The sequence below is a fragment of the Epinephelus lanceolatus genome, chromosome 14 (genome assembly GCF_041903045.1).
Source record: "Epinephelus lanceolatus isolate andai-2023 chromosome 14, ASM4190304v1, whole genome shotgun sequence".
NCBI lineage: Eukaryota > Metazoa > Chordata > Actinopteri > Perciformes > Serranidae > Epinephelus > Epinephelus lanceolatus.
The window spans coordinates 8055380-8077218 of NC_135747.1; the positions used below are offsets into that span (position 1 = coordinate 8055380).

Here is a 21839-nt window from a genome sequence, read left to right on the forward strand (position 1 = left end):
TGATGCATTCAAGCTCTATCCAGTTAAAATGAGTATTGGGCAAAGGAAAATTCTCATGTTATCATGGTGTGTTTAAATGTAATCTTGAAAAATGTCGTTTTTGGTGAGAAACTTGAATAAATACAGTTGTTTGAAGGAGACATATGTAAATGTTTTCACAGCAATATAAATTTGTATGGCTGAATTAGTGCTCATTCAAAGATGAAGGACTGAATGACTTCAAAACTGTTTTTTTAATAATTAAGATTTAATTGTTTCTCTGGCACAAAAAGGGAAATACATAACAAAAACAAAATAAACAACAACAAAACCAAAACATTGGTACTGACCAATATGTTAATTTACACATTATTATTGCCATTGGCCCGGAATTTCATAATCAGTGCATCCCTAGCTGCTATGTCATTTTTCAGATCTGCATACTGGTCTACATATCAAAGGAGAGACTGTTTGATCTGCAGTCTGATCCACTCCTCCACAAAACATTTTATCTGAGATTTCTCTGATTGCTGAACAAACTCTTTCCTCCTATTAAACACTCAGTGAAATAGTTATGAGATCATTAGAAAACAGACTTTATTGTCATCTGTTACTGTGGAATCCAAATCTGTCACTGTTTCACCAGGCTAGATAGATTTTTACAGTAGAGAAAAACAAAGGTAATAACACAACATTGCTAGCAGCAATGTGCCAAATGCTGCCTTTGACTTGCTAATGTAGCATTCCCAGTTATCCAGGAGGCTACATTAGTAGTGTAAGATAATTATCTCATGCCTAAAGCTTGAATATTAACTATAGTTGTTATATTTGTCTCCAGCAAAGTCACAAACAAAAGTTTGGAGAGCAAGCCTTGCATCTAAAGTTTGGGGTATTCTGATTTTAATTGTTCTCTTCTTGAGAGAGGTTACAGATGTGATTTCTGGCTGTGACCACCTGCTGTGCAGCTAAGCAACATTTTGTTCGTATTTATGAGTAAAAGATGAATGAACTGAATTTTAATTTACCAGTTTATAGAGATGATTGGGAATTTGTTGGTAAGATTATGATTTGTTCATATGATGTGGTGCAGATGTTGAATTAATTAAAACAGTACCTAGTGATTTCTTGGGCTGCTGTAAATACAACTATACAACTACATATTATCCCCTTGAAAAGATAATAATGTTGTGCATGCTAGCAAGCAGATGCCAGTTTACTGATGCGGCCGACATTCACTTTTGTTTTTGGTCCACCTGGCAAATATAAGGCCAATATTCTTTTTTTATTTTAAGCCCTGTTTTTGTCTTCACCAAATGCTAAATGCTCCACTATGTTCACCAGCTAATCACTAACTTTCTCTGTCTATTGTTTGTTGCTGGGCCTGTTGTGTCCTACAGGAGGTTTATTAGAGTTTTTTCACTAAAACATCTGCCTGTTGCAACTGGAAACAGGTCACTAATGACCAAAACAGTGAAGCTGGGGGCCCTGTTCATTCCTATGAAAGTTGCTCAGTGGCACATGAAGCCAAAAAAAAGTTTGACTTACCTGGTATATAATGACCCGGATCTTCCACATTGTTGGGATCATAGCGCAAGTGAATTAGAGATTTTTGACAGCTGAGCTTCTAACGACTGCCAGCTGAGCCAACCATTTGCTAACTCACAATGAAATTTCAATAAGTCTTTTGGGTCTAATGGCATCATGTGACATACCCAGAAGATGTAATTCAATGGTTTGGCGACTATGCCACATTGGTTTACAAAGTCCTGCCCTGTTCCTGCGGGTTTGTGTCAGTATACCAGTGGTGTGGACCAATCAGCAACCTATAAGGAGCCACTGGTAGCTACAGGTGAGGTTTAGGTGTGGGTGATGGAGAGCAACTGTTCATTCAAAACAACAAAGCCTGTCCCTAAAAAGGGTTAGTGTAGATGTTGCAGTAGCATTAGTTATATCAGAACCAGAGAGTATTTACCAGGGGCGATTCTAGGATCAGAGGTTTAGGGGTGCTTAGCACCCAGAGAGCTGCCCGGCCAGGCTAAGATAAATTTCACTGTTTTGTACATTTTAACGCAATTTCATTCCCACATTTGTGAAAGAAAAGCACAACGCTTTTTGGGAAAGTCTGTGACTAAACCATCAAATGTGATAAAGGTTATTTAAATGCTGAGCCACAACAAAAGAGTAATGGATTGGAATCATAAAAGAAACATATCGTAACCCTAATTTCTGGGGGAGGATAACTCCTTTTGATACAGCAGCTCCTCAACATACACATAAACAGTATGTATGTTTCTGGAGTAAACAGCCCCCTATAGTGAGTACCAAAAATACCAAAAATGGACCTTGGACATATTTTTTGGACTTTTATTTGAAATGCAATGCATGTAACATGTAACATTAACACATTAACAGTAATTGACTTTTTCAGTGTTTGTCTCTGCCTTTTTCCTTCTTGTCTGTATTATATAATACAAATACGATACAAATGTGCCACATATCCTGGTTTAAGCCAGGTACTTACACCACTACTGCATACCACCCACTCTGGAAGGCAGCGCATTGCTCTCAGAGCCCGAGTCGGGGAAAGGTGGGAGGGATGGGGTGGATCAAACCATTTTTGAGGCAAGGGGAAGGGGGGGGTGCTGCTGCTGTATTGTTGTTGTTAAAGGGTTAGGTACAAGTACTGTATGGTTTTGACACTTTTCTAGCTTGTTAAACAAGGACATACAGTAAAAAAAATAGTTTTTAAAAATCTCTCAAATTTAAGGGGTGCTGGGATTCAATTTAGGGGTGGGCTAGAAACGCCTATGGTATTTACTCATTTAACTTCTTTAACTCCGTTCGGATGCTTGGTATCACCGGATTCAGGGAGCTCTCGGCTTCCTGAATCCGTCATTGTTTTTCTTTTATTCCTTATGGTTTTCGCACCAGAGCAGCCTAAATACACGAAGTCCATAATCGCGATGAGTGGTGACAAGCCATGTTATGCCGTTTTTTGAGGGGAAAAGTTAAAGGATTACTCGCGATCTCATGCCGAGCCATCCGGGGAATACATAGCTGGTTTATAAAAGTTGAGATCTGACTCCTACCACTATTTTTGGCTGAGACATACCACCTAGAAAGTGGGATCACAACTTTCACATTTCATATGGCTTTATTTGGTGATATTTTATGGTGTTTCTGTCATAAACAACATCAGCTATCAAAATCACACCTGATTTCAATAAGGTACGATGTTTGAAGCTGGCTGAGTGTTGTTTGATCACTGACAGTACTGTTTTGAAGCGGAGTAAGCACTCTGTCATTTGGAGCTCCGCCTGGATCTTTTCATGGAAAAAACACTGTAGAATGGTCATACTTTGAGCAATTTTCTTCCGACTTGAAACAAATGTTCATTGATAGTGTTCCTACGGCCCCACAGTGCCATTTAGGCGTTTTCGCCAAAGAACAGCACTGAAGGATTTTTTTGATGGAAAAGATGTTTTTGTTCATCTCCGGCCTGTGATAGACGGTGATAGACAGATGGTTCATCCAATCACCTGTCAAGTAATTTTTGAAAGTGCCCTTTTCCAAACAGTTTCCAGTGACAGCTTCTCAGATACACTGCCTGGCCAAAAAAAAAGTCGCCACCTGGATTTAACTAAGCAAATAGGTACGAGCCTCCTATTGGATAATTACTGCATGGGCGATTATCTTTCAGCTGGCAACAAGTTATTTAACCCCAACTGGTGCAATGAGTTGCTTCTCATTTCCTAAACAACCATGTCGAAAGACACATCCCGTGGTCGTGGAAAAGATGTTAGTCTGTTTGAGAAGGGTCAAATCATTGGCATGCATCAAGCAGAGAAAACATCTAAGGAGATTGCAGAAACTACTAAAATTGGGTTAAGAACTGTCCAACGCATTATTAAAAACTGGAAGGATAGTGGGGACCCATCGTCTTCGAGGAAGAAATGTGGCCGGAAAAAAATCCTCAATGATCGTGATCGGCGATCACTTAAATGTTTGGTGAGATCAAATCGAAGAAAAACAACAGTAGAACTCAGGGCTATGTTTAATAGTGAAAGTAAGAGCATTTCCACACGCACAATGCGAAGGGAACTCAAGGGATTGGGACTGAACAGCTGTGTAGCCTTAAGAAAACCACTAATCAGTGAGGCTAACCGGAAAAAAAGGCTTCAATTTGCTAGGGAGCATAAAGATTGGACTCTGGAGCAATGGAAGAAGGTCATGTGGTCTGATGAGTCCAGATTTACCCTGTTCCAGAGTGATGGGCGCATCGGGGTAAGAAGAGAGGCAGATGAAGTGATTCACCCATCATGCCTAGTGCCTACTGTACAAGCCTGTGGGGGCAGTGTTATGATCTGGGGTTGCTGCAGTTGGTCAGGTCTAGGTTCAGCAACAGTATGTGCTCAAAGAATGAGGTCAGCTGACTACCTGAATATACTGAATGACCAGGTTATTCCATCAATGGATTTTTTCTTCCCTGATGGCACGGGCATATTCCAAGATGACAATGCCAGGATTCATCGGGCTCAAATTGTGAAAGACTGGTTCAGGGAGCGTGAGACATCATTTTCACACATGGATTGGCCACCACAGAGTCCAGACCTTAACCCCATTGAGAATCTTTGGGATGTGCTGGAGAAGGCTTTGCGCAGCGGTCAGACTCTACCATCATCAATGCAAGATCTTGGTGAAAAATTAATGCAACACTGGATGGAAATAAATCTTGTGACATTGCAGAAGCTTATCGAAACAATGCCACAGCGAATGTGTGCCGTAATCAAAGCTAAAGGCGGTCCAACGAAATATTAGAGTGTATGACCTTTTTTTTTGGTGGTGACTTTTTTTTTGGCCAGGCAGTGTAGTTCTGTGTAACAAAACATCTGCCGCATTACCTAAGGGAATTGCAGAGATTGGTCATAATTTTCTGTGGGATCACCACCACAAGTGACAACTTTTTTTACATTACAGCAAGTGATCAGACTCATTGTTAATATGGAAATATTGATTAGTGCATCTTTACACATTATAAAACACTTTATAGACTTCAGCATATTGAAATGATTTGTAGTAGCTTCCTAACATGTTTTTGGTGTCTTACTTTAATCATCTTTCTATTGGTTCCCACATGGAACACATGTACTGTGGCAGACTGTTGTTCCTTACAAGCCCCTTTACTCTAAAGACCCTGAGCTGCCCACCTGTGCTAGTGATGAGCCTCACCTCTGAGATCAGATGAGCAGCATGACTACCGCAACAAGAGATCTTGGCCTTTGTACTTTCACAGAGTGGGAGCAAAGTGGCCAAAATCCATTAGGCTCGACCCTCTGTTGCAGGTGCAGAGTGTACTCGAAAAAAATGGAACACAGGTCATTTCATTGTCCCCATCAGAGATGAGTGATGGAGGGTTTTGAGACAGGAGACATGACACTGTGGTTGTGTTTGCCAGATAACACAGAGATAATTATGTATGTGTTACTGAAATGGATTTTTTTTTTCACTGTGAGTTATGCTTGTTAGGTTCCTTCATCTCTGTGACAGCACACCTGTTGCAGGTCAGGTTGTCTCCAAGCAAGGTTACATCAAGCTGTCATGCACTGCATTACATGACAGAGTGTGTGTGGGAACATTGCTCTCTTTTTAATGTAGTTATTTGAGTCTGTGCGGAGGGAATGTGTCAAAAAATAGAGCCAAGTGAGCACAAGTATAAGGTGCACAGTGGGGAAATACTACAGGTTACGTTAAAAAAAAGCCCTGTACACAATAAGCACATCCACTACTTAGTGCTGTATTTCCCCATTGTGTGGGAGCTGGTTTAGGATGCCAACAGAGTTAACGGAAAGGCTACTGTAGTGGCTCTGCCTACCTCTTTAGTGAAGTTTGGGAAGTTTATACCCCATTTATCCAAGCCAGCCTGGACTTTTTCATTGCTATTCTGTTGCTAAGGCCTTGGTCCCTGTTTCCTTCCTGTCAGCTACCAGGAAAATAATAAAAGAAGGAAAGGACATGACATCAGTGACAGCGTTTGAATTTTGCGTTGGAGCCAGACTTTGGTGCCACCTCTATTGAAGTCAATGGGACGGGCACGGCGAATCACACTATAACTCATCATATTTTTGCTGTTTCAACTTTGACCGAAAAACTTTTTTTTTATCTAAATGTGCATGTTTGTTTTCCTTGTTACTGATGTCCAAAGAGATCACAGACCTGTCCATCAGCTGTATATAGCTCAACTCAAGCCCGTGTTTGCTGTGTTTACTCCAAGCTACATCATAATACATGACCAAACAGGCCAGGTCTGACCTATTATCACTGACCAGACTTCAGTTGTAACCAGATCAACTTATTAGTGGCTCTGATTATTATTATGGCTTGACTCAAGAGTTAGCTAAATATCAGCCAAACTGGGACTTGACCCTAAGGTACAACACCTTGCAACTCTCTTTTCCTTGAACACCTTCATAAAGATTATTTCTTTTGTAATATTTACTGTTTTATCTCCTGATTAATGTAGGGCATCTGCTGGCTAACGTTAGCTAAACAAGGTCCAAATGCTAATTTAGGTCATTGACAAACAAAGGAATAGTCCAGATTTATAATAATTTGGGGATTAGGGCCACCTCCAGATTATATCAGGTCACATTATAGAGCTAGCTAATGTTAGCCCTCCTGATTATCATAAAATATCATTAATAGTTTGAGGGTTGTTATTGATAATCAGAAACATGTAGCCTACAATACTAGCCCACCTGTTAACAGCAGATATCTTGGATCCAACGAGGTCTTGAGTTGGGCTATATGCAGCTGATGGACAGAGCCAAGATCTGTTCAGAGATCAATAACTAAGAAAACAAACATGCACATTTAGATAAAAAATGTTAGTCAACATCATGTAATGTGTGTTTTTTAATTTGATGAAAGGATTTTCAGTCAAGGTTGAAACAACAAAAATATGATGGGTTATAGTACATTGCCGTGCCCACCCTATTGACTTTAATAGAAATTGCACCAAACTGGTTTCAATGCAAAATTTGAATGCTTTCACTGACCTCATGTCCTTTTTGTCTTTTATATTTTGCTTGTCAGCTGCTGCTCTAACAATCATTACAACAGGAAATATGAAGGGACCTGTTTAGAATGTTTATGTTGTCAAGTTTGAAACAGTTTAGTGATACACTCTTACATTAACGCTGCCCTGGATAGTCTTTTCGATTCCCTCCACTTACTTTGTATGTAGTTTTACCGCACCTATAATTCACTTCATGTATTCGCACAGAACTAGCATTACTACGACACTACTAGTAATAATTGCATAGATCATCTGTGATTTTAATCTCTCACAAATCTGTCATATCTGTAATTTGTAAAGTAAAACTTCCACTGCAAATTACCTATATATTCCACCAGACACAGAGGTTTTGTGATATTACTCATCTCCTCTCTGGGATCTGGGATGTTTTTCTTTGTTTGTTTATTTGTTTTTTTGAGAGTTTTTTTGTTTCCTTTGTGCCTTTTTTCTGCCTCTTTCCCAGTCGAGAATTGTGGAGGCTGAAATTAGATAGGAAAGTTTGACAGCATTTTGGGCGCAAATCAGGCTAATCTTGCTATGACCATATGCAGGGGGTAATGTCAATACATTTTAGTAAAATAAAGACTTTGCTAATCGAATGTGCCGCATGAAACACAGATATGGGGGGTAATTTCTAAATCACATGAGGTCCTATGGTAATCTAGTCCTGTATGAATAGGGGCGGCAGTAGTTCAGTCCACTCAGTCCATTGGGACTTGGGTTGGGAACCAGAGGGTTGCCTGTTCAAAGCCCCCATCCGGACCAAATACGGAGCATGGACTGACTGGAGAGGTGCCAGTTCACCTCCTGGGCACTGCCGAGGTGCCCTTGAGCAAGGCACTGCACCCCCCAACCGCTCGGGGTGCCTGACCATGGCTGCCTCCTCACTCTGACATCTCTCCACTTTGTGCATGTATAGGTCCTGTTTGTGCATGCGTGTGTTATTTGGAACTGTGTGTTAATGACAACGGAGTGAAAAAATTGAATTTCTCCTCAGGAGGATTAATAAAAGTATATAAAATTAAAAATTTAATTAAATTAAATTCATACTAACTAACTCTACAATGCTTTACAACAGTGATGCTGTTTATCTATATTCATGTCTTCTACATGGATCACCAACTGGTGAGGATGCTGACTTTTGGTACTCCTGGGTCATGCAACTTTAGCCTTAATGTTTTGTGGCCATTAAGAGCATGTTCCAGATGTCCTTTACAGGTTTCAAAATGAGTCTGCTGGAAACGTAAAAAAATATATTTTTTTAACCAACTCATGAAGATAACATAAACGTTAGCTTGACAAGTTATACGATAAGATAAAACTTTATTAATCCTGAGGGATATTGCTGCAAAACAAAGTGGGAAGAGTGAAAATATACAAAGTGCATATATAAAAAGAATAAAATGGCTATGCTGATAAAAATCTGCTTATCGCTGTTGTCATTTCAACCAACAAAATTAACAATTGGCTGCTAGAAATGAGGACCCTGCTCTTCTGTCTGAAATCGAGTGTGCATTATAAGGCAAGCTCTGAAAATGTGTTATTTTATTTCTGTGATTAGACTGTGACTTTAGATGTTTCAGTAAATGGTCACACCATTTACAAATGCAGCATTGTATTCCTGTGTCTTTGTGCCAAAGAGTCCTAGCTGTTAAAAGTCTGGTGGCTCTGTGACAGAGTCGTCTGTCACGATGTTATTGGAATTCAACAGCAGAGCGACACTCGAGAGGCTCGGGACTGCAAGGTTTTTAAACAGCGGCAGGTGCCTCTTGGCTCAGATAAACTTCCTGGGAGGGCTGCAGTCAAAGATAAAGGCAAATATATAATAAAGTAAAATTTATTTGCCCCTTTGAAGTACTGAAAACATCAGTTGGTTTTGTTGTTGTGTGAACTCATATAACAAAGTCACATTTATTTACCCTTTTGAAGTGTCTGGAAATGTATTTGCTGTGCATTTGTTTTTGCCTTCCTTATTTATAACACAGTCACAATATATGATGATCACATGCATACATTTTCTGCTTGCACTAAGCTCAGATTTAAAACAATAAGTTCTTTAGCACACAATGCAGAGCTACTAGTTTACGAGGTCTGCTTCTTTCCTACCATTTACCTACCCCTGCTTCCCTCTTCTTTCTGTATGCTGACACCAAAGTGAACAGCAGTGCATCTAGTTAGAGCCCAGCCCAGCAGGCAAAACACTGAGCAGCAGCGACGAAAGAGGGCAGAGGAGGCAAAGGTGACATAAATAAGAAAGACAGCTAAGGTGTAGATGAGCAAGAAATATTAAGTATAAGAGACCTGAAGACAAGGAGGTGGATGTGGTGGTAGTCGGTGCATGTGATTGTGGATGAGGTGAGAGCAGTGAAGATGGTAACTGTTTCAAAGACTAGACCGGAGAAGACTGTGGTCTGAAGAGTCTAGTGTAACCATGCTTTGGGCGGTTCAGCGGGACGCATGGATGAATTTTGATGAGATTGTGAAATTTAAAGTGAACTCCATGGAAGCTAAAGTGCATTGTCCTTGTGTCTGAATGGTCTGTTGATCAGCAACCTGGTTCAATGGCAGTGAATCTGAAAATATCATAATAGTGCATTACCACTTTAATATCAAGGACAGTCTACACTGTTTTTCTCAGGTTTTATATCCAGAAAAAAGGAGAGTGAAAGCTGAGTTCACTGTGAATGTTTCTAAAAAGCATACTTCTACTGACACTTCTGAGTAATGCAAGTTGAAGTACTTTTTAAAAACTACACTGCCCAGCTGTTAGAGGAAATTACTGGCGCTTTAAAGGGACAGTTCTCCCTCAAGTCAAAAAAATATATTTTTTGCCCTTTACTTGTTGTGCTGTCTATCAGTCTAGATTGTTTAGGTGTGAGTTGCTGAGTGTTGGGGATATTGGCCGTAGAGGTGCTTGCCTTCTCTCAAATATAATGGAAATAGATGGTGCTCAAAGCACCAAAAAATACATTCAAAAAACTCAACAGCAATGTCTCTTCACAGAAATCATGACCCATTTACTGAGGATAATCCATAGATCTTGTTGTTAGCTGCTTCATGTAGAAACTATTTCTTTTCTACCAAAATACACCACCAACCGTATCACCGCACAGAAGGAGGTGTGCATCTACTCATGGACAAGAGGCTCATGCTGATAATAGAGTGAAATATAAACATTAATCTTGTCCTCCTCAGCTTAGCTGTAATGTTTGTTGGCTCAGAGGTGCAAGGTGAGCCAGCAGTAGATGCATGCTTCCCTCTATGCACTGATACAGTTGGTGGGTGTAGTTTAAGAGAAAGAAAATGAAAGAAAAAGAGTGTGGTAATGGTACTTTTACTTAAGTAAAATATCTGAATACTTCTTCCAGTACTGGTACAGAATCATTGCCTGGGTCCAGACCTTGGAATCCACCCACTATGTTCACTGGCTCATCTAGTATTGTGGAATGAACCAACGGTTCCTCAGTTAGAATAAAAAAGCAATCCAGTGAGTGTGCATGGGGACTAATGATTAACTAATCGGTGACTAATGGTGTTGTCAAGCTGTTGTCGAGCATTGTCATGCAGTGCGCCAGAACCAATGAGAAGTAATAACAAAGATGATGCCTGGTATAGACAAGACAGATACTGCCATCGAGGTTGATCTAAATGGACATTTCTTCTCAATATTGCTTGACGTCATAGTTTGTTTTACTTCATTCCACTCCACTCTGAAAACCCAGGCGGATACATTAATCTCCAGTGGTAAGTTAGAGAAAAATGATTCCCCCTTCCCCCCAGAAACAGTTAAGCCCCTTTCCCACAACACAAAAAAACTATTAACCCACTAAACCCACCAACATCTTGCTTTTGAATGTACTGGGAAAGGTTACAATCGGCATTCACTCTTGGGATCAGATGACTCTGCAGTAGTCACAGGTATTTATCAGCTCCAGCTCCGATCAGCTTTGATGGAAATACAACACCCAGGTGGACATGCTGCCTTTAGTCCCTCTACCAGCACAATGCAGTGATGGACCACCACTAAATACCGTCTGTCTCTGCCCAAGCAGCACTTGAACATCAATCCAAATATAGTTGGCATCCAGTTTGAAAGAGACTGAATAATTATCAGACATAAAGTGATTTAACCACCATGGCATTCTTACTGAGCTCCATGCTGCTTTCTACTGTTGAACAACCTGTTTTCCGGCCTGTCCGTGACTTCAAACATGATACACCAGTACAAAAAGAGAGAGGCATGTTTGTCCACTGTAAGGCGGTGTACACAGTTGTAGTCTATGGGCTATGAAAAACAAGTCTATCACCTATTTCAGAATGAAGATGGAAACATAGTGTAACAAGTAGACAGTTCTTTCTGATATCAGACAACTTTGATTTCCCAGACAGAACTGTCTGAGTCAATTGCTTGAATGCAAAATGAACACCATTTTTACATTCAGAAAATGAAATACAGAGTACCGTCCTGACAAATACAACTTTGTCCGTTTGCTCGGGTGCTCCGAAAAGTTCCTTTGCAACACAAATAACAATTCCAAACAAACACCAGGAAAGTTGGACCCCTCCTGTCAGTGCTGTCCACTGCTGGCCAGATGCATGTCTGTGTACTCCAAGTATACTGTGATAGTGTGAACTGCAGGTACGGTTTAGTTGGCGGAGAAATCTCCAGAACTGCCAGGGTTAGTGGTTAGATTTCCATTATGAAATCCAACATAAAAATGTATGAAGTCATGGTGCTGTAAGGTGCCTGGGATAAAAGCCTCATCTTAATAGCATATTCTCTGTGGAGAACCTTTCATAAGCTGTAGACCCACCAGCTGACATGCTACTGTATTATTCTGACTGAGAAGGCTGGATGGATGCAGGGATGATATGATTTATTTACACAAGTCATGCCAGGGTGTGTCTAAGGCCTTCATGATAAGTAGATACAGTCCCTCCCATGACGCTATGTTTTCATTCTTAAGGAGTATTCCAGTAATTTACTATTTTGCTATAAATTTGTGAAAACCTATCCCATATTGCAACTTGATAGCATCTTTTGTGGTACCCTCTACCCTGGTAAGCACCCACATCTTTAACACTTTACACCCCCTCTTTGTAATAAAGGATTGCTATTAAAAAATAGTTGTCCCCCTTAAAAATCTGATTACATCATGGCTACTTATAGATAATGACAGTAGTGAGGTTGTAATGTGAAGAAGAGGAAGAAAAATAATTACACATATAGTACAACACACAAATGGATGCAGTATAATCTGCTTCACTCCTGTCTCAGATCTTCCACAGTCAGACAGTGAGCAGTTACGCGAACAGTTGCACAAAACCAAGTCATTTTAGCACTTACATTTTTAGATGTGTCATACATTTATTTATTCACTTACTTTTCCTTTTAGTCAAGACGTAGATGTACTTTTAAGGTGAAAAAGCCAGCGCTGAGCTTTTAAATGTCTGGTGAATCATGGTTTTGTGATCTCTCTTTTCACAGAACCTTCTGAGCATCTGAATGACTAAATGGTAATATCAAAAGAAAAAAAACATGAAAGGCATATCAGTTGATGTTGTCTTTAAAAATAGATCTCTACCACATGTTTGATATTTGATTTAATGCTGAAAACATCCAATGTGTCTCATTACTGTGATTAAAGTAATGTGGAGAATGCAAATGTAGGTTATGGTTTATATATCCAGAAAACTGATGATTTCTGCTAACATTTAGATAGTATTTATTCTGTATTTTAAAAATGTTTGGCCTTTAGCATTTTTTTTACATGACAAATATTGGATGTAGCTTTTGTGCGGTTACAATCAAAGCATCATAATCTTCTTTCACCCTATAAATTGTCATGTCTGAATTTTATGAAACGGTAAGGAAATATTGAGAAACTTCATTGCACAAAGTGGAAAAACATTAAAATATATGAAGGAGAAAAACATCTCCACAGCCCTCAAATTTGCCCTTGACTTTAAGCACAGCTCCACTATGATTGAGGGTTTTGTTAAACTGGATCACTTGTGTCAAATCTCAGATACCCCTCGACATGCTAACTGTAATTAGTTCCAAGATTAATCCTCACAAGCATGGTCAAATGTGGCCTCCTCCCGCAGTGCTCGTGAAATAAAGGCTAGCACGGATAATCAAATAATAGGTGAATATCAATGAATAGACCAAATCACTTTAGTCCCCGGCTCCCTTATGCAATTATTTCCTATTCACATTAATTATTGCTAACAGATGACACTAATGACTTTGAGAGGAAGCTGGCCATGGCAGCCTTGCAAACGATCAATGCTATTTTAAATGGGGTCACAACACTTGTGACACCTTTGGGTCCCTCTGATTGGAAATGGCATCGTTGCAAACAGAATCTGCTGCGTGTCATTGAATAATGCCAGCAGTTCCTAGTAAGATACTAGGCTTAGTATATAGGACCCAAGTCCTTCACAGATAAGTGGACCCTAAACAGTGAAGCAACAACATTAAACACTGATCTTTTCTAATCCAGGCTTCTTCTACCTTCTGCCTTTTCAGTGCAATTTGATGCATTGCAACTTATCATTATCAAAATGGACATTAAAAAAATCAGGACCAAATGCAAACCAGTTGTTTGAGCCCATGCATCAATTTTTGTGAGACTTACATACCTACAGAGAATGGACAAATTTATTTTCTCACACACTTGTTTGGGCCATATAAATACAAAAGTAAAATGGTTTATTTGTGATCCATATAAGTACTGCATTTGGTATAAATTGTTTGTCTGACCTGAATCTGTTTTGTGGATAACAAATGAGCAGCATTAAAAAAAGATAAAGCAAAAATGATCACAAATACATTTATAATATGACAATATAAACATTGAAAAAGTCAGATCAATTGTCTTTGGTGGTGGGACAAAATTCTGCAGCAACAAGTGTTTCTCAAATGAACAATGAAACAACAAACATTTAAAATGAAAGGCTAAACAGTCATCTCAGCAGTACCATGTTTGTTTTTGCAAACCTAGTTTATTTAAGTAAAGTTTATATCAAAGTGTCAAGGTTACAATGAGGGCAAGGTTATGAACAACCTCTTCCACCTAGAAGTATACTGGTACCATTAGTTCTTTTGTCATTCATAACAGGATAAGATAAAATATTTGGTTCTTAAGCTAGCTATTTTTTTTCCAACTACCACTGTTGTCTTATTCCTTGCCATTTTGTGCTAGGCTGAATCTGCACACTCAGCTCATTAGGACTGATGAGGGCAGCAAGACTGTCAGTTTACCTTTGAAAAACCAAAACCAAAGGCTAAAAGTGGCTACAAGCTATACAGAATTGTACAGCTCGATGTTGATTCCCAGTTGGTTAGGCAGTACTAGTGACTCCTTTACATTACAGTCACTGGAGATATGAGGGCCACAATCTCAGAACCTATCGAGTACCAGTCTGATGACAATAAAGCCTCTAGGGGCGAGGGCCAATATGTTGGGTTGATCTGGTGTAGCCAATGAATATCCAAGCCAAGACTTTCTCCTCCATGCGCTGGTATAAATAGATACATTATAAAAAAGCTAATTGTTATGAGACAATAGCAGATGGGTTCCAAGATTGCATTATGGCCAATGCCCTCTGCCTCTCCACACTGTTAACTGTCCATTCAAATGTGATTGGCCAATACTACTTGGACTCGAAATGACTACAAATGGAAGCCAGAATGCTTCCAGTACCAAAAGCTTGTCCTGTCACCTACAGATTCTGTATACATATGCGGATATCTGTTTAAAGAGATTATATGGGCCATTACACAGTCAGAGAAGTCACAGCTTTGTATTTCATTTACAGCAAATCCATATAAACCACTGTGAAACAGAAACACTGGAAAACACTTTAGTATCAATCATTATACCATGGTCTGGGTGTACATTCAATTCTGATTGGCTGCAGTAGAGGACGCCTACCATGTAGTTCCAGTGAAACTGTCTGTTCTCTGTTCTAAACTGATGCGCTGACCAGCCTGTATATAATATGAGTAACCATAGCAACAGAGATGGGGTCAGAGCCCCCGTTTTTACGATTTATTTCCAACACTGACTGTAATCTTTCAGTGCCTCATCCTCTAAACACCACAGGATGGCAACTGTAACACAAAAGCTGCAAGAAATACACTGCCCTTCTGAACTTACTGACACTTTGTATTACATTCGCTATTCAACCCGCTACTTCAGGCTGCAGTTGATGGTGCATACGGCCAATTGTTAGTTCGTGAAAATCTTAATATTCATTTGGGGACAATGAGATACCTGGCTAGTCTTGTTAAAAAGACTGTCAAATTATATTTACTGCTAGTCAACTGTACGCAATGTTTTTGACTTGAATCTTGCTAGCATAGCCTTAGCTTTCTGGCTCATAGCTGAGTTAAACATTTCTATGAGCTCTGGGGAGGCAACTAATCTGGTCAATCAGTTAACCTTAAATGGGCAGATGACAGCTTGATCGCTACAGAGAACTAGTTCTTCAGATTTAAAACAAGGAAGTCTACTCCAAAATAAAATGTGTTCGATAAAATATGCAGTGAAAGTCCTCTCAAGGCTTTCAACTTTTCTTTCAAAGCTACCTCTGTCATCGTGTCTCTTAATACAAGTATTTTGCATCAGCTGAAGACATTTTTAGAGACAATATTCTGTCATATCTAGTTTCTACAAGGTTTTATAAGTTATACTTTTGCCTGCCATTACACTATCCTATTCAGTCAAGAGGCTTACAATGCACTTTTTTTTCCTGTCACTTATGATGAACAGGCACAGTGTGGGCAAAGGGTTGCCAGTGAAAGATGTTATTAGGAATAATCTAAGTCAGTGGAACAATATGTGAATGTTGATTTTGGTTCATTTTGTAGACTCCGACCAACACAAAAGCACCATTATCTAAGTCTTTAGTCATTGTGCAGTTATGTTTGAAATATAAATGAACAGCAGACACACCAAGAGGCTCCATGCTCAGTGAATTGTGTTAGAACAGAGGCATCGCTTCAACATGTCTCATTGACCAACTACCAAAACGTTATCATGATACACCTGCAAGACCCGAGAAACATGAAAACATGCATTTTACAAGAGGCCATCTATCGAGTGGAGTGGAAAATGTCATTGCATTCCTCAATTAGCCTTTGGTTGCAAAGAGACAGCTATGTATCCAGCATATCGATTCTCTGAGATCTGTGACAGAGACAAATGGAGAGCCATGGGGCATTCTTTTAGGTTGTGTTTGTCGTTCAGACTGCAAAGAGAATCTAGTGAATATAATGTCAAGGATTAGGTGGAGGAACAAACGTTGAGTTCACTGGTGCAAATGTGAGCCATAATTACAATATTTGTTGTACTGATAAATTAAATTGTATATCCTATGAATATTTATCTTATTACCAATGCTGTGTCAGTGTAAGCCTGCAATGCTGACTTTGTCCTTAACTGCACCGTTTTCATAATAATTGTATAAGCGAAAGTGCATTTCCTTATTGTGTTCGCTTAAATTATGTTTATTTATTACGTAACAATTTATTTTCCAGGACATCCAAAGGAATGGAAAAGCAGGTATTCCTGCAGGAAGGTGGCCCAGCCTCCTGAGTCTAACATGCCCACGCAGTAGTGGTAGCGGCAGTGGCAGTGAACTGTCTCTATCCAGTGCTTGTAGTGAGTACTCCAGTGGCTCCCACACGTGGGCAGAAGGACGTGGATTCTCCAAGCAGGTGAGTTTCATTCATCATCCTTTGGTTTGAAGTATTTGGAATTTGTCAAAAATAATATACTTACAGTCTTAATTAGGGTTGCACCGATTTTGAAATTCTGGGCAGATATGATGCTGAAACTGATACTGATGTTAAAAAATAACAATTTGGGTGATGGCTGATGGCCGTTGTACCGGTAGCTGATACCTGATCGCCATGTTTTTATATTGTTGTTTATTGTATAGTTGTTAGTTATTCCCCCTTTTGTGCCAAGAAAACAAAGAAATCTACAATACTATAAAAAAAAAATAAATGAAATGCTTAAAAATAACAAGGCCCTTCATCACACAACCTTTGTTGAGCATGAATTCAATCTTTAAAAAAAAAAAAAAAACTGCTACAAAAGTCATTTTACCATATATACACCAATCAGCCAAAACATTAAAACCAGTGGTGGTTGAAGTTAGTAACAGTGAACATTTTTTTACAATGCAATGTTCTGCCGGGAGACCTTTGGTCATGGCATTCATGTGGATGCCACTTGACGCCCTCCACCCACCCAAACATCGCTGTGGGCTAAATAACCCTCCCTCACGGCAATGATACTCCCTGATTGCAGTGGCCCCCCAGCAGAAAAAGACCCCATGCCACACTTAAGAAACTGCTCAGGAATGGCCCGAGGAACATGACAAAAACCAAAAGGCATTGACCTGGCCTCCAAATTCCCCAGATCCAAATATGATTGAACATCCATGGGATGTGCCCATAGGTACCCCCAATCCATTGTGGGGCCTCCCTGGAGTGGGCATGTCTCTAACATGTCAAGGAATTGACACAGGAACTCTGGAGGGTGTCCTGTGGTGTCTGGCACCAGAAGCGTTGGTTTCGGATCATTTGAGACCGGTCAGTTGTAAGGTGTGGTACCAGCATGTCCCAAGATGCTCAGTCAGATTGGTGTGTGAGAGATTTGAAGGCCAGGTCAACACCTTGAGGTTTTTGTCATGTTCCTCAGGCCATTGCTGAGCAGTTTTTGTGGTGTGGCATGGTGCATTTTTCTTCTGGGTGGCCACTGCCATCAGGGAGTACCATAGCCGCGAGGGAGGGTTACTTAGCCCACAGTGGTGTTTGGGTGGGTGGAGGGCGTCAAGTGGCATCCAAATGAATGCCATTACCAAAGGTCTCCCCGCAGAACATTGCATTATAACAAAATGATCAATGTTACTCACTTCACCCACCACTGGTTTTAATGTTTTGGCTGATCTGTGTATTGTATACCTCTCTAAAATCTCTTTTTTATTGCTCTGAAGATATTAACAAATTTCCCCTTCAAACAACTGTATTTATTTAGGTTTCTCACAAAAAAACCTATGTTTTACAAAATTACATTGAACACATCATGAGAACGTAATTTTCCTTCCCCCAATATTAATTTCTGCTGAATAGAGCTTGAATGCATCATAATGTAACTTAAGGCAGCCTTTGTGAGCAGCTAACAGCTAGCGTTAACTAGCTCTCTGCTGATTCTAAAACAGACTCAGTGCTCACAAAGTAGCATTATCAGGTAAACAATAGGGTGCATCTCCTGACGCATCAATAGTGAGTTTACTCTGTCCTTTCAACCCAAAGGCATCCCAGGAAGATCTCTATTTGTCCCAAACACATTTTCTATTGTCCTCGGGAAGATGGGACACTGGCTGCTACTTGCCATCTCATTACACAACAGTGAGATCACAGAGCCTATTTGCCAAACAGTCACTGTATTCTTCTTGTACCTGTACATTAATTTAATTGGTCACTGCCATCAGTGAATGTCATCTTATTTGCTGATAGGCTGATGACAGTCAACAAGGCAAATGCAGATAAATCGGTGTATTCCCAGTCTTTATGGCATTTCAGGTTAAAACAATTGACCCATCTGTAAATGTCATTTTAATAACAGTAAATATGTCTTGTATTACACAGTGTGTCACAAGCCGTGACAAAAGGATGAGTACAGGTTCAGTATCCAGTAATCACTCTGCGCCCATCGAGCAGACAGAACTGGGATGGAAGGAAGGCCACATTCTGAAGGGCCTGAAGCGTCTCCAAATGTGCAGCTCCAAAGAGGCATCCTCACTTGCATCTGTGCCACACTGCAAAGATTGTATGACCTCCAACGAGGGCATATACTCACTTGGTGTTAAGTGTGGCCAACAAGGGAGTACAGCCAAGCAAGTAGCCCCTACAAGTAAACCATTCAAGGCAGGAGCAGGGACTGCTGCCCTAGACTCTGATGATGCAGATGATGATTCAACTAAATTGCAAAGTAGGGAATCTAGTGATCAACAAACAAAAGAGCTTGTTTGCTTGAAGACACTGAATGTCACAAGAGATGATGACAACAATTTTCAAGAAGACCCTGAAAAACGTGCAGGGAATTCTGGTCTTTTTCCCTCACCTGTCACAGACAACTTCTTATTTCTGGAGGGCCCCACAGTAAAACCTGGTGTAAGCCCAACAGATAGCCTTACACATCTGGAGGACCAGAACAAAGACTCGCTAGAAAAACACAAGCCTTCAGGCACGAAGTTAAGTGACAGAAACAATAATCAGGAGAGATCTACTGACCGTAAATCTAGACTTGATCACGTCAAAAGACAACACGGCAGACTTGCAGTCAAGCAAGCTGAAGCAGGGACAAGTGATGTGAGCTCTTCTATTCAGTATTATGCAACAAGAGCTCTGAGCTGTGTGAGTGTAGCTAGACAGCGCAGCTCCTCAATGGAAGTTCCTCACTGCAGAGACCAGACAAATCAAGCTGGCAGTGAAAGCCAGAACTACACCATCTCAGAATCTCCACAAAGGAAACCAAAACCTCAGCCTTGTGACTCAGCAAGAAAGGCTTTCATTCTGCGGAGTAAGAGTGCAGATGGAGGGAAGGAACAACTGAAGCATACACACTCTCCTCTCCACCAAAAGCTTATCAAGGGTCACAGGTCCAAAGGACAGTCAACCCCTCCTGGGCACAGTGTTCCCAGCAAAAGGACAAATCTCAGTAAAACGCATTGTTCAAACAAGGTATCATTATCTAACCTTGAGAACAATGAAGACATTGTGCTATCGACAAGTTCCAAGTCTCTCAAGAGTGTACGCTCTCCCCTTGCTTCCCCTGTGAAACATTCAAAGACATTTAAGCCTCCAGGGATCAATGAAAGCTCAAAGAGCCCAACAAAATCACCACTGCAGATCACTAGACTTCAATCAAGCAATGAGTCTTTGGAAGAAAGCATCTATGACAACTTACCCTGCTCTCCGCGAAAACAACGGCGCCAAGACCAACACTGTGATGTTTCCCATTCGGAACATAGGTCCCCATCTCCACCACCACCCCCAGGTCGAACTACTTCTCTTGTCCTTAGGCCCAGTTGTGACAGCTTACCCAAAGCACATAAAACTGCAGGTCATGCTCAAAGTTCTACAACATCAAGCACCACCAAGCCACAATCAATTTTACAGTCTCAACAGTCTAACATAACAAAGGATAATCAACATGTAGCCCTACAAATGGGTGCTGAAGGTAACCCACTGAAAGAGATTCCTGCCAAGCTCTACAATACGCACTCATCCAAGATGCCACCTGTCCTAGGTCAAGAGTCCCAACCTTTAGAGTCCGTCCAGCTATCTATGGACAGAACTGCAACATGCCATGATGAAAATGGTATGCCCTCAATTTTTCCAAATCAGAACATCTTACAAAGAACCCAACAAAGCATTAGTGAGCCAAAACTTTCTGAAGTCTTGCCTCAGGCATATTCTAATGTTTACTACCATGGGATTACCAATAATCCTCAGAGTTCCACCTCAAGAGCTGTAAAAATGGCTCTTCCTTTAAATGCTAAATCTCATGAGGCAATCGCTGGACAAGACACCAGTACCTTCCTAGTTTTTGGAAGACATAACAAAGATGATCCAAACTCGACTGCAAAAAGTATCCAGACTTTTCAGACTTTTACCTGTGATCCCAAGATGGTACATGAATGTGGAGCTGAAGACAAAGCCCGCAGAAAGATTGAGACCCGCTGTAACTCGCTGGACTCTGAGCCTTCAGTTCAACCTGTTGCCTCAGACAGTGGTGTGATGTTAGATTGGGGATTTGATGAGGAAGGTTGGTTGTTTAAACGATCTGTTTCTGTGTCAACTAGACCTCCCCTTAAGCCAGTAATGGGCATGAATGGGGCTAAAGCTCGTAGCCAGAGCTTTGGTGCACGCTACATGGACAGGCCAAGCTTCAACAGATCTGGAAAGGTCCGTACCCAGATCAAAACACACTCAGGGAGCTCCTTGAACTCTCTCAGTGACGTCCTTCCAGGAAGTTTGAGTTGCTCCAGTAGCTACCATTGTCCAATGAATCGATCCCTTTTAAACAATTTCTTGATTGAAGAGGGTCTGACAGTTCCTTCACATCTGGGGTCCTCCAGTGAAAGACTTCAGAGTCTTAAACAGCAACGAGAGCAGGCGAGGCGCCTTCAGATTGAGCAACAGTTTTCAAGCGCCTTTGGTGAACCAGTTTCAGAAGAACCAGAAAGACAAAGTACTATAACCACAATCGAAGAGAAAGTGATGCTCGGCATAGAGGAGAACTTACACAAGTCTCAGGAACAGGAGAGAACCAGTGAAGTGAAGCAAAAATCTGGCTCAACCTTGGCAAACTGGTTTGGTTTTCGTAAGAGTAAGCTTCCTGCTCCAAGTAGCAAAAAGACTGATCCACCAAAAGTAAAAGAGGAGAAGAGGGAGCAAAAGATTACATCACTTCTGGGAGGAAAACAGACAAAGTCTGACAAAAAGAGAGACAGAAGAAAAAGCGATGGAAAAGACTGGTAAGAAATTCAGAATTAATGCCATTTTTTAACTCGTGATTTTGATATCATCACGTTTTTTCTTTTTTTTTTAACATAGAAGCCTCTAGTTTCCCGGCACAGTGCAGGGTGGCGAACCCCGCGCAGAGCTAGTTTCGAGCAGCACAACCCAAGGTGCGCTCAGTTTGATAGTTTGGCAGACCGAGGTGCACTAAGATGGGTGTGGCGGCGCAGCAGGGGGAGG

The 21839-nt window shown here is 40.6% G+C and overlaps 1 protein-coding gene across 3 annotated transcripts in view; it reads left to right on the forward strand.

The window, feature by feature from the left end:
- The window catches only part of LOC117251514 (nck-associated protein 5-like), a 110821-nt gene that overhangs the window by 64952 nt on the left and 24030 nt on the right, over nucleotides 1–21839 (forward strand). For all 3 annotated transcript variants that reach the window (XM_033617903.2, XM_033617902.2, XM_033617901.2), the window contains exons 8-9: nucleotides 16602–16781; nucleotides 18723–21616. In XM_033617903.2, the coding sequence (XP_033473794.2) occupies nucleotides 16602–16781; nucleotides 18723–21616 (3074 nt within the window). The remainder of the gene's footprint in view (nucleotides 1–16601; nucleotides 16782–18722; nucleotides 21617–21839) is intronic.